Source organism: Salvelinus fontinalis, chromosome 20, assembly GCF_029448725.1.
Source record: "Salvelinus fontinalis isolate EN_2023a chromosome 20, ASM2944872v1, whole genome shotgun sequence".
Lineage (NCBI taxonomy): Eukaryota > Metazoa > Chordata > Actinopteri > Salmoniformes > Salmonidae > Salvelinus > Salvelinus fontinalis.
The window spans coordinates 13,459,895-13,472,414 of record NC_074684.1 but is presented as its reverse complement, the minus strand read 5'-3'; the positions used below and the strand labels follow the sequence as shown (position 1 = coordinate 13,472,414).

General features: G+C 42.0%; 1 protein-coding gene across 3 annotated transcripts in view; it reads right to left on the bottom strand.

Moving 5' to 3' along the window:
• The window catches only part of ppp4r4 (protein phosphatase 4, regulatory subunit 4), a 126,231-nt gene that overhangs the window by 110,730 nt on the left and 2,981 nt on the right, over nucleotides 1–12,520 (bottom strand). For all 3 annotated transcript variants that reach the window (XM_055872457.1, XM_055872454.1, XM_055872456.1), the window contains one exon: nucleotides 12,088–12,161. In XM_055872457.1, coding sequence (XP_055728432.1) covers nucleotides 12,088–12,161 — 74 coding nt within the window. The remainder of the gene's footprint in view (nucleotides 1–12,087; nucleotides 12,162–12,520) is intronic.

The window sequence follows — 12,520 nt, the reverse complement described above, 5'->3', positions numbered from 1 at the left end:
ATTTTTTAATTTAAATTATTGTACAAAATTCTTGCAACTAATAGAATGTTATATATATGGGGGATACAATCTTCTCAGCTCTGTAGATTCTGCTGTGAGGAGGCAGAGTCATTAGACCATTTATTTTGGTATTGTCCGCATGTAGCTTGTTTTTGGTCACAGGTCCAGGAATGGTTGAAGAATTGCAACATTTGCGTAGAACTAACGCTACAGATAGCAATACTGGGGGATTTGAAAAGCCATAGTCAATCAATCATATAATAATTATTTTAGAAAAAATGTTTATTTTTAATTTACAATCCGTGGAAGCTATGAGAATAGGAAGTTTCAAATCTTTTGTGAAGCATCACAGCACAGTTGAAAAATATATGGCAAATAAAAATCCGAAATGGATGATGTTGGAAGATAGATGGGAAAGGTTGAGTGGAGCTGAAGGGTGGGACTAATAACAAGATAAACAATGTAGGGCATACGGGATCTGTGAAATGTGTATAGGTGCGGAGCTATTGTGAAATAGCACAGTTACAAGTGGAAATCAAACTGGATGGACAACAGAAATAGAGGAAGGACTAAGAACAAACAAGAGAGAACTATTATAAAGTAGACTGTGTCTGTAAAATGTGTATAAGATGTATAAATTGAAGGTAAAAACAGAAATGTTTATCAGTTTACTCCAATTGGGGGATCGGTGGTAGGGTTTGCAGGGAATAATAATAATAAAGGTATACTCTTTAAAAAAAAGTATGTGTGTCTATGTAGGTATGTATATGTATGCATACGTGAATGGATATATATATTTACCCCAAAAAATATGGGGGATTGGAAATGATGCAGACAATTACATTGGAAGCAACATTCTTTCCGCAATATTAAGCTGATCCACCCCCTCGGGGGAAAAAAAAAAAAAAGTCCTCCACAATAGTATGGGGCTTGCCTGTCCTCGCCACTCGGTAGCTCACCATATAAGACGCTTCTAGCCCCTTCTCATTAATGTTATCTGTTGCTTTTATACATGTCTTACTACTTCGAAAGTTGTCTTTATTCTCACTCAAAAAACGTGTGGCTTATTTTTCTAAAATGTCATGTTTTGTTTTTAAATGTCTGCGCAAGAGTGAAGGTTTCATTGAGTTGTGAGATAGTACTTTTGCACATATAACACATTGTGGCTGAGGAAAGGCACTACTCCCAATATAAGTGAACCCCAAATCAATGTAGTTATCATATTTGCGCCTCTTCGATGGTCCAACATCCCTGTCTGTTGTTCGGTGCTTTCCCGGGTAAGGGGCCAGTAGCTCTTCGGCTGCATCAGATTCGCAACTGTCAGTGTCCATGTAGGCTAGGATAACAACAAATGTAGAATTACTGATGCTAGCAGTGGATGTGCTCGTGGAAGCAGAACAACCTGTGTCCGACAGGTGCAGGTGTAGTATTTCTGGTAGTAGCAGTACTACCAGTAAAGCTGTTATGTGTCTCTATGCGGGCCTTACTTTTAACCATTTTCCAGCAGACGGAATGAGCAGCAGCTACGTTTAGGGACCGTTAAGTGTAATGTTCCAGAAGGCATTTCTGCCAAAAAACATGCGACATACACCTAGTTTCCTGAAACGAGTCACAAATAGATACGAGCTTGTGCCTTTCCAAATCATGTCCTATCAATTGAATTTACCACTGGTGGACTCCAATCAACATGTCAAGGATGATCAATAGAAACAGGATGCACCTGAGCTCAATATCGAGTCTCATAACAAAAGGTTTCGAAAACTTATGTAAATAAGTAATCGTTTTTTTTTTTTTAAATGTATACATTTGCAAACATTTCTAAAAACCTGTTTTTGCTTTGTCATTATGGAGTATTGTGTGTAGATTGATGATGTATTCTTGTTTTAATCTATTTTAGAATAAGGTTGTAACGTAACAAAATGTGGAAAAGGGGATGGGGTCTGAATAGTTAACGAATGCACTGTACAGTATATACTCCTGTCACGATCATCGTAACGTGGAAGAGAAGAGGACCAAGGCGCAGCGTGAAATGACTACATCTTCTTTATTATCAGACGAAAACGAAACGAACACTATACAAACTAATCAAAACAATAAACCGACGAACGTGAAGCTATACAAACTAAGTGCTAACATGCAACATAGACATAGACAATCACCCACAAACTACCTAATGACTATGGTTGCCTAAATATGGCTCCCAATCAGAGACAACGATAGACAGCTGTCTCTAATTGAGAACCAATCTAGGCAACCATAGACATACATACATACATACATACATACATACATACATACATACATACATACACCTAGACTAAACACTGCCCCATAAACATACAAAAAAAACCTAGACAATACAAAACACATACTTCCCCCATGTCACACCCTGACCAAACTAAAACAATAAAGAAAACAAAGATAACTAAGGCCAGGGCGTGACAACTCCACAGGAGCGGAATAAGTGGAATGGTATTAAATACATCAAACACATGTTTCTATGATATACGCCTAACCCTAGACTCTGCGATTGATACTTTAATTTCCATATTTATTTGAGCTAGCTGCACTTATTCCTCATTCATAGCTACCCATGTTGGCAGTCTCTGACGCTGCTTCAGTATGTTGGAGACACCCGCTAAGTGCTACTGAAAGTCAACAAAGGAACATACCCCTAGAGCCTGCGAGAGCTGGGGCGCAAGATGGCTCAACGACTGATCACACGGCTACGGACCCAGGAACGGAAACGACTACGAGTAGGAACACAGCACATGAAACAACCATAACAGCAGCAGGACACACACTTCAGGTGTGCAGCTGTGGTTGGGAGAAGAGTAACATCGGCAAGAGGGTTAAGGATCCATCAAGGGAGGAAAAGGTGCTTGGGAGAGCAGAGACAGGGACCTCGCATTGACCAGTACTTCTTACGAAGCAGCCAGTCAAATCAGTCGAATGAAGCACAGCGACGGGACGCAAACCAAAGTTCGCAGAGCATCAGCACCCCTGTAACGGAGGAGGATAACACAAGCACAGAAATGCCGGTGGATGAACTCACCCAACCACAGAGACCTCTAAAATAGGAAAAGATCAAAGGGCACAGACCGAGTGTGAAGTGGCCTAAAGCTGTTGAAAAGAGAGAGTGGGAAACAATCAACAACGACCTGACAAATCTTGGAACAGAGAAAAAGCTTGAAAGGATGGGAGACGTTATCTACCACTACGAAGAGCGCTTTGGAGTAAACGAAAGGAGAAGTGGCAAGACACCACCCGCGCCAGCCAAATCTAGGAGGCAGCAAGAGATCGAGATACTTGTCAGAGCGAGAAGGCAGCTGAGAAAGCAGTGGAAGAAGGCCTCTGATGCAGAGAGAGAAGGTCTCATGCTACTCAAAGCAGACATCAAATGTTGGCTGGAAACCTTGCGAAGAGCAGAAAACTTAAGGAAACTTCATAGGAAGAAGGAGCACTCAAGAACACGGTTCTATAAAAAAAACTTTAAGTTTGTCAAAGACCTCTTCCCAAAGGAAAAGTGCGGAATCCTAAAAACTCCAAAGCCAGAACTGGAAGAACATCTGGAAAAGGTCCACCAGGACACAAAAAGGCATGAGCAGATAATCATCCCACATGACATCCCACCTATTCAACCACCAGAATTCAATTTGGACACTGACCCTCCAAAATAGAAGGAAGTAGAGAACGTTGTCCGACGAGCAAGAGCGGCCTCGGCTCCTGGGCCTAATGGAATACCATACAAGCTCTACAAGAACGCCCCGGATGTTCTACGCTTTCTTTGGAGGCTCGTGAGGATAGTGTGGCAGAAGGAAATAATACCAAAGGCATGGCGAAGGGCTGGTGGTGTGCTAATCCCGAAAGAGAAGGATGCGACAGACATCAGTCAATTCCGACCAATCTCCCTTCTCAACGTCGAAGGGAAGATCTTTTTCAGTATAATAGCAGAGGTTGTCCACTTACCTGAAAAGGAACAAGTACATTGATATATCTGTACAGAAAGCAGGCATTCCTGGTTTCTCTGGTTGCCTGGAACATACTAGTATGATTTGGCACCAGATCCAAACAGCTAAGAAGGACAAGAGAGACCTCTGTCATCCTCCTCGACCTGGCCAATGCCTTTGGCTCAGTTCCCCATGAACTCCTCTGGGAATCCTTCAACATTTTCCACATACCAGAACCCATCACTACACTGGTAAAGGCCTATTTCCAAGACCTGCAATTGTGTTTCACAACACCTGACTTCACAACAACATGGCAGCGCTTGGAAGTAGGATTAATAATGGCAGGCTGTACAATTTCACCTCTGGCCTTCACTATGGCCATGGAAGTCATCATCAGGGCATCGAGATGGGTGGTCGGCGGTGAGAGAACTAAGGAAGGGCTCCGTCTCCCACCTATCCGAGCATACATGGATGACATGACTACACTGACCACTACTGCAGCATGCACCAGGCGGCTACTTGCAAAACTGCAGGATAACATCAAGTGGGCCCGGATGAAAATCAAGCCAAGCAAATCTTGAAGCATCTCCATAGTCAAGGGACAGCTTAAAGATGTGAGGTTCTGCATTGGAGATGACCTGATACCAACGGTGTCTGAGCAACCCGTCAAGAGCCTGGGTAGATGGTACAACGAAAGCCTCCGGGATAAAGATCAAGTGCAGCAAGTAAGGCAGAACATCGCCGACGGTCTTGAGAACATCAACAAGACCCTACTGCCTGGGAAGCTCAAGCTTTGGTGCCTACAGTTTGGACTTCTCCCCCGGGTAATGTGGCCACTCACTGTCTGAGGTCCCAATAACAACAGTGGAGAAGATGGAGCGAACCATTATCTCATACGTGAAGAAATGGCTGGGTGTCCCACGATGCCCGAGTAACATCGGCGTCTATGGCAAAGGGGTCCTTGAACTACCTCTTACAAGTCTAACGGAGGAGTACAAGTGCTCTAAAGTAAGACTTCAGATGACATTGAAGGACTCCAAAGACCAGACCATTAGCAAGGCTGCACCTCCCCTACAAACTGGACGGAAATGGACATCATCCAAGGCTGTGCAGCAAGCAACATCAGCCCTGAGACACCAAGACATTGTGGGCAATATCCAGCATGGAAGAGGAGGCTTTGGCCTGGCAGCAAGCAAACCAACGTTCCATAAGGCAACAACATCTGAACGCAGGAAGCTGGTGGTCGAGGAGGTGCACAGACAAGAGGAGACTGCAAGAAGTGCAAAGGCTGTCTCTCTTGCTAAACAAGGGCAATGGATGCGGTGGGAAGGCCTGGAGAGGAGAAAGATCAACTGGAGTGAGCTTTGGCAAATGGAGGCAAGCAACATCAGCTTCATCATAAGAGCTGTTTATGATGTGCTTCCATCACCAAAAAACATACATCAATGGTATGGCGAGGCCCCGACCTGCCCCCTCTGCCCAGCTCCAGCGACTCTCAGGCATATAATGACAGGTTGCAAGACCAGCCTGTCACAAGGCCGCTACACCTGGAGGCACAATCAGGTCCTCAAGAGCCTGTCTGCAGCACTTGAGACCAAGCGGAGTACAAACAACAACATTCATCCGGGAGGGACAGAAAAGGCCCAAGCATCCTCCTACGAAGCCAGAAACTGGACACCTAGCCATGGCCCGGGACTGGAAGATGATTGTCGATATTGGCCAGCAACTCATTTTTCCACCTAAGATTGCTTCTACCAACCTTAAACCAGACATGGTACTCTGGTCCCCTTAACAAAAGGCTGTGTACCTCAAAGAGCTCACAGTCCTGTGGGAAAACTCTGTTGAAGAGGCCTACGAGCGTAAGAAACTGCGTTACACAGAGTTGGCAGCAGACGCAACTCAGCGTGGCTGGAATGCAAAAGTCTGGCCAGTTGAAGTGGGATGCAGAGGATTCGTGGCTTCTTCCACCATCAGGTTGCTGAAAGAACTTGGAATCCATGGACAGGCTCTGCGGCAGACCGTCAGAGCAGTTTCTCAAGCAGCCAGTGGATCTGGATCAAAACGGAAGAACCCTTGCTGGGCTATAACTTCATGACCCCCCCCCACCCCCACCTGAGAACCCAATTCAGATCCCTCCAACTTGAGGGCATATGAGGTATGCGGTCAGCTGTAGGGCTGGCTCAGGGAAGAGGACGCCCCTGCCTTGCATAGTCCCGTGGGAAATCTTAATTGGGCATGGGACACAAGCTAAGGCTTGATCACCCTTTAGCTGGCCACCTTTGATGAGGGTGTTTAGTGATTAAAGGCCGAAACACCCACTGATTCGAAGGCACACTACTGAGGATGTGTCCCAAAATTAATATCTTAACCCAGTCTAAGAAATAAACCTCCCATGCCACTCTGTCAACATCACGGCAAATCTCATGTGAGTGCATACCATCTATTGGCACAATGGACAGTTTTAACATCTCGTCCCGTGTTTTATGATTCTACTATATCTTGACATATTTCATTATGTCAATGTCTTTCCTATGAAGGGTTAAACTATTTTTCATTGTCATCATGTGAAAGGGTAAAACAAAGTTTTATAACCTACCAATGGCACAGGGTTCGCACTTTCGTCAATTTCTTGTCAGATCGTAAATCACCTCAGGCTTGACAGCTGCAGTTCTCAAGTACCACACAGACACTGAAAAATATTGTCACCTGGGGGGTACCCGTGCTTACTCAGGAAGTAAACAAACTCAGAATGACCGGTGAAAGTTTAAGACCTTTATTATGATCACATGCAATGCTCCAGTTAGCAGAACAACGCATCATTGCAGTTCATAAGAGAACGTGAGTACACCCGTAACGGATCACTCGCACAGATAGCCAGCTAGCTTACTATCTTAATCTAACATAAACACACTTCGGAAGCAGTAGGAAGTGCATGAACATTTTATTATGATCGCGTTATGCAGTGATGCTGACTAGTGACTCCATAATCATTTTATGAAGCGTATGTAACAGTCAAATCCGTTACGCTTAGAATGAGTACTGACAAAGATAGAAAGGCAACCAATTACACATCCCCTCAGCCCTTGATGAAAGTTAGCTTTGCATAGAAAATTTGAATACATTCATACTCGAAATGCATCTACAATAACTTTTTTCAAAAATGTTACGGATGTGACACCGCCTGTCCAAATCAGCGTTCTATCTTTACTAGATTGTAAAATTCTATACTAGCACTCAATGGACTAAAATGTGTTTGATATTGTTTCATTAACCTTCTGACTTTGTCAGAAACACAGGAGGACAGATGTGAGGACCAATACAAGTTCTGTGAGCCATTGCCAAAAGCTATGAAATCCGGTTGACTGAAAAGCCTTATTTTGAGACTTCGTATCCTACCTTGTATTAACAATAACACAACATTTCGAAAATATAAAGGCCAACTATATTCTGTACTTCAAAATACACACATTCAATTAAATATGAAAGTAGTGTAATTAGGAAATTAGCTATTTAGTTTTTTCATGCTCAGATTGACCTTACCATTGAATTTGACCTTACCATTGAATTTCCCCTTACGGAAGAACAATAATAATAACCAACGCCAACAAATACAATAGGATTTCTCGCAGCTTTGCTGCTTGATCCCCTATAAATCCAATGTCTTACTCAGAACTCCAAATAAATCAAGGTCAATAGAAGGGGACACATGCAGGCCTAGCAGACGGCTAAGTTAGCATCGCACAGTGATCTCCACACATTCCCTGAGAACTCAAGAAGTGACAAGCTAGCTTCTTGCTCCAGAACGTTCGACGGTTGACTCAAGTGTGTTGTTATGTTAGGAGAATGCAGATTCGAATGTTGGGTCTGCAGTGGCAGAGATGGACCCCTCGACACACAATCAATATGTAATAACAGTCAATGTTCAATGGTTTGTAAACTCCCACATTTTCCAAACAAAGCCAGACTTCTCCATGTGACTCATTTGGCAACTAAGTTGTAGCCTAGATGAACAGAGGAAAATCCCTGTCTGGACATTAGCTACAGCAGCTTTTTCCAAATTACAGTTGAAGTCAGAAATGTACATACACTTAAATTGGAGTCATTAAAACTTGTTTTTCAACCACTCCACAAATTTCTTGTTAACAAACTATAGTTTTGGCAAGTCGTTTAGGACATCTACTTTGGGCATGACACAAGTAATTTTTCCAACAATTTTTTACAGACAGATTATTTCACTTATAATTCACTGTCACAATTCCAGTGGGTCAGAAGTTTACATACACTAAGTTGACTGTGCCTTTAAACCGCTTGGAAAATTCCCCAAATTATGTCATGGCTTTAGAAGCTTCTGATAGGCTAATTGACATAATTTGAGTCAATTGGAGGTGTACCTGTGGATGTACTTCAAGGCCTACCTTCAAACGCAGTGCCTCTTTGCTTGACATCATGGGAAAATCAAAAGAAATCAGCCAAGACCTCAGGAAAAAATGTGGAGACCTCCACATCATCTTTGGGAGCAATTTCCAAACGCCTGAAGGTACCACGTTCATCTGTACAAACAATAATACGCAAGTATAAACACCATGGGACCACGCAGCCGTCATACCGCTCAGGAAGAACGGTATGACGTTCTCTCTCCTAGAGATGAACGTACTTTGGTGCGAAAAGTGCAAATCAATCCCAGAACAACAGCAAAGGACCTTGTGAAGATGCTGGAGGAAACAGGTACAAAAGTATCTATATCCACAGTAAAGCGAGTCCTAAATCAAGATAACCTGAAAGGCTGGTCAGCAAGGAAGAAGCCACTGCTCCAAAACCGCCTACGGTTTGCAACTGTACATGGGGACAAAGATTGTACTTTTTGGAGAAATGTCCTCTGGTCTGATGAAACAAAAATAGAACTGTTTGGCCATAATGTCCATTGTTATGCTTGGAGGAAAAAGGGGGATGCTTACAAGCCGAAGAACACCATCCCAACCGTGAAGCACGGGGGTGGCAACATTGTGTTGTGGGGGTGCTTGCTGCAGGAGGGACTGGTGCACTTCACAAAATAGATGGCATCATAAGGTTGGACAATTATGTGGATATATTGAAGCAACATCTCAAGACATCAGTCAGGAAGTTAAAGCTTGGTCGCAAATGGGTCTTCCAAATGGACAATGACCTCAAGCATACTTTCAAAGTTGTGGCAAAATGGCTTAAGGACAACAAATTCAAGCTATTGGAGTGGCCATCACAAAGCCCTGACCTCAATCCCATAGAAAATGTGTGGGCAGAACTGAAAAAGCATGTGTGAGTAAGGAGGCCTAAAAATCTGACTCAGTTACACCAGCTCTGTCAGGAGAAATGGACCAAAATTCACCCAATTTATTGTGGGAAGCTTGTGGAAGGCTACCCGAAACATTTGACCAAAGTTAAACAATTGAAAGGCAATGCTACCAAATACTAATTGAGTGTATGTGAATTCTGACCCACTGGGAATGTGATGAAAGAAATAAAAGCTGAAATAAATCATTCTCTACTATTATTCTGACATTTCACATTCTTAAAATAAAGTGGTGATCCTAACTGACCTAAGGCAAGGAATTTTACTTAGATTAAATGTCAGGAATTGTGAAAAACTGAGTTTAAATGTATTTGGCTAAGGTGTATGTAAACTTCTGACTTCAACTGTAGGTGTTGAGACCTGATTAGAAAATGGGGTCGCGAGAGAAACTCTGAAAAATTATATAAAAATGGGGTCATGGTAGGGATGTTAACGGTTAACCGTTAATTGGTTAGTTGACGAAAATACATTGACTGGTCCTGCTATTGGTCTATAGAATAATTAGCATAATTTAGAAGAAGTAAATTGGCATGTGTGTATTTTTGTTAGTCGTCATGTATCTTATCACATATGCACAGCATACAGAGCCTAGTTTAAGGAGTGGAATGGCCCATCACTTGTCAGACAGCGTGAGAGCAGCTCCTCAAAAAGCTGGTACTAGAGTGAAACGTGCTTTTATAAGCCCAGTCATTGAGCAAAAAAGAACAATTCCAAATGTAATTGCGTGTTTAAAACTGTTTTGATGGCCATGATTAAAAAGAGCTAGTATTTGTATTTCTCAATCTCAACTCGTAATTAAAGTGCTACTCCCATTCGCCATTTGAGTGCATAGGCTATATAGTCAACGGTAGGCATGCTATCAGCGAGACACCCACCACTTCGCAATGTGAGCTTGAGGCAGTATAATTGTTTGAAACCTGAACGTTTTACTTTACTTCAAATAATGATGAATGTCTTACCTTGCTTCAAAGTAGCCCAGCCAAAATCAAACCATAGAAACGTGGAGGCAATTATTTTAGAGACTTCCTCTTGCCATTAACCAGCATTTCTCTCCTGTTTTATTGGTTTTCATTTTAACTTTCTTTCATTGTCCAGAAGCCAAAGGCACAATCCTAGTCATATTAGCAACCCATCATAGTTGTTGCTTTTAGAATCCCCCTCTTTCTAAGAGTCTCTGTCACTTATGGAAATGCATGCTTAAGGTGTGCTGTTTAGTAGGCTTGGGCGGTGTACCCTATATACCGTATACTGTGGTATTTGGAAATAGCCACGGGATCGTATTTCAATACCATTGAAACTATTTATTTAAATTTCTTCAATAAATGTTCATATTTGTGGCTACTTTTACAGTAAATACCTGCAGTCAACTTGTGCAATACGTTAGGAGATAAAGCTGATCGTGTTCTTCATTTCACCTGTCACATTATTTTACATTATGAAGCTTACCATAGTTCCCCAGAACAGTTGAGCCAGTCAAGTGTTTGTTTGTAAATAGCACAACGGGAGAAAGTGGGAGAAGGTGAGTCCAGCTGTGTATTGACAGGGGTCGCATTTTATATTGAAAGTGAACAGTGTTTTTTTTGCTTGAATAGAGTGACCAGGGACATGCAACTATACATTAATGCAACATATTCAGCAAAAAATAGCTTAATTTTCATCAGATGACAAACAGAAGTGCAACTCTATTTGGCTGGCAGCCACACAAGAAAATGATCTTACAATGAAAAAGCAAGGTATTTTTTGCAAAGACGATGCATGGCTATCATATTTCTAATATTTATCATAGAAAGAATGTAGCCAGCTACATTTCCTAATGTTTCACTTGAAGTTAATTTTGCATTTTACCAGAGAAAAGTAGACTGGCTACACTGAGAAAAGTACAGGAGAAAAGTCAGTGGTGTTGATAGAATGCCCATTTGTAAATTCTCATCTGAGTGGAGAAGTGCAACTGAAGCACAACATTTCTCTGATGCTGAGCAGAAATTACAATAAGAAGCATTTTAGATCTGCGTTAACAAAAAGCAGCAAGAAAATTCTTAGGCGTTTTATATTTTTTACCTGCGTCAAAAACATTTTTTTTTGAGTTAACACGACCTCTAATTTAAACTTGCTAGTTATCTAAGTAAGTGGCTGAATTAATAAAGTGAAGGGTCATCCAAATGTGTTAGCTTTCTGTCGCGTTTGAAAAGTCAAAGCCCTTTGGATGAGTTATCTGTACAGCTGCCACAGCTATCTTTTGATTTCCTTGCATTTTTTTAATCATCTGTTCTTGCCCTGTCCATGGAAATTCACTATTACTTGTGCTAATTTTGTTAGCATTCTGGTAATAGACATCCAATGGGCTCCCCCTTGTGTACTAAGCCAGTAATACTGTAAATCCTGGGATGAGACAAGGACTGTATGACGATATGAAAATCTGGATACGCCCCAACCCTACTGTTTACAACCGTGATTTGTTTGAAAATGACTTTTTATTAGCTGCTTCATTACAGCAGTTGCATGTTCAATTATAGACTATAGCCTTTTGACTAAGTCTTGCTATAGTTGCTTGTTTTGATGAATCTCTTAATGAAAAACATTTAACCGTTTGTTGACCGGTTAATGAGGGTCGGTTAGTCGGAAGCTAAATTGAACGAAACCCCTGAGCTAATGTTTATTGCAGATATCAGATAATAGCTCCACCTTGCCCTCTGACCGCATTACTTAGGCTACACCTATTCAATCATTTCAAAAGTTTTCATAAGGGTCTAGAGACTGTTTGTGATTAAAAATGACTGTGGTCTCTTACAATAGCCCTCCATTCCCCTTTACCTGAGGAGGTAGACCGCCCGCTCAATGTCATTCAAATCCTCATCCACAGTCAGCTTCTCTATCTCTTCAGCAGTCTGAAAGTAGAACAGTAGACAGAAGATAATGAGAGATTAATCAGTTCAAGCCAAATAAAAACAGTCATTGGACAACTTTATAAAGGACACATCGCCATCTACAAAACCACTGTGCTGCTGATCAAATCGATAACTAAGTAACTTATGAGGATGCTCACCCACTAGGCACGAACGTCTATTCAACCTTTATTCCACATTGGTTCAATGTCATTTAATTGAAATGACGTGGAAACAATGTTGATTCAACCATTGTGTGCAAAGGGACTCCATTATGTGAATGTGTGTGTGTGTGTGGGAGGGAAGGTTAACTACATTCTGGCCCCGTCTGTCGCTTCACTGGCTCTACCACTGTGACTGGG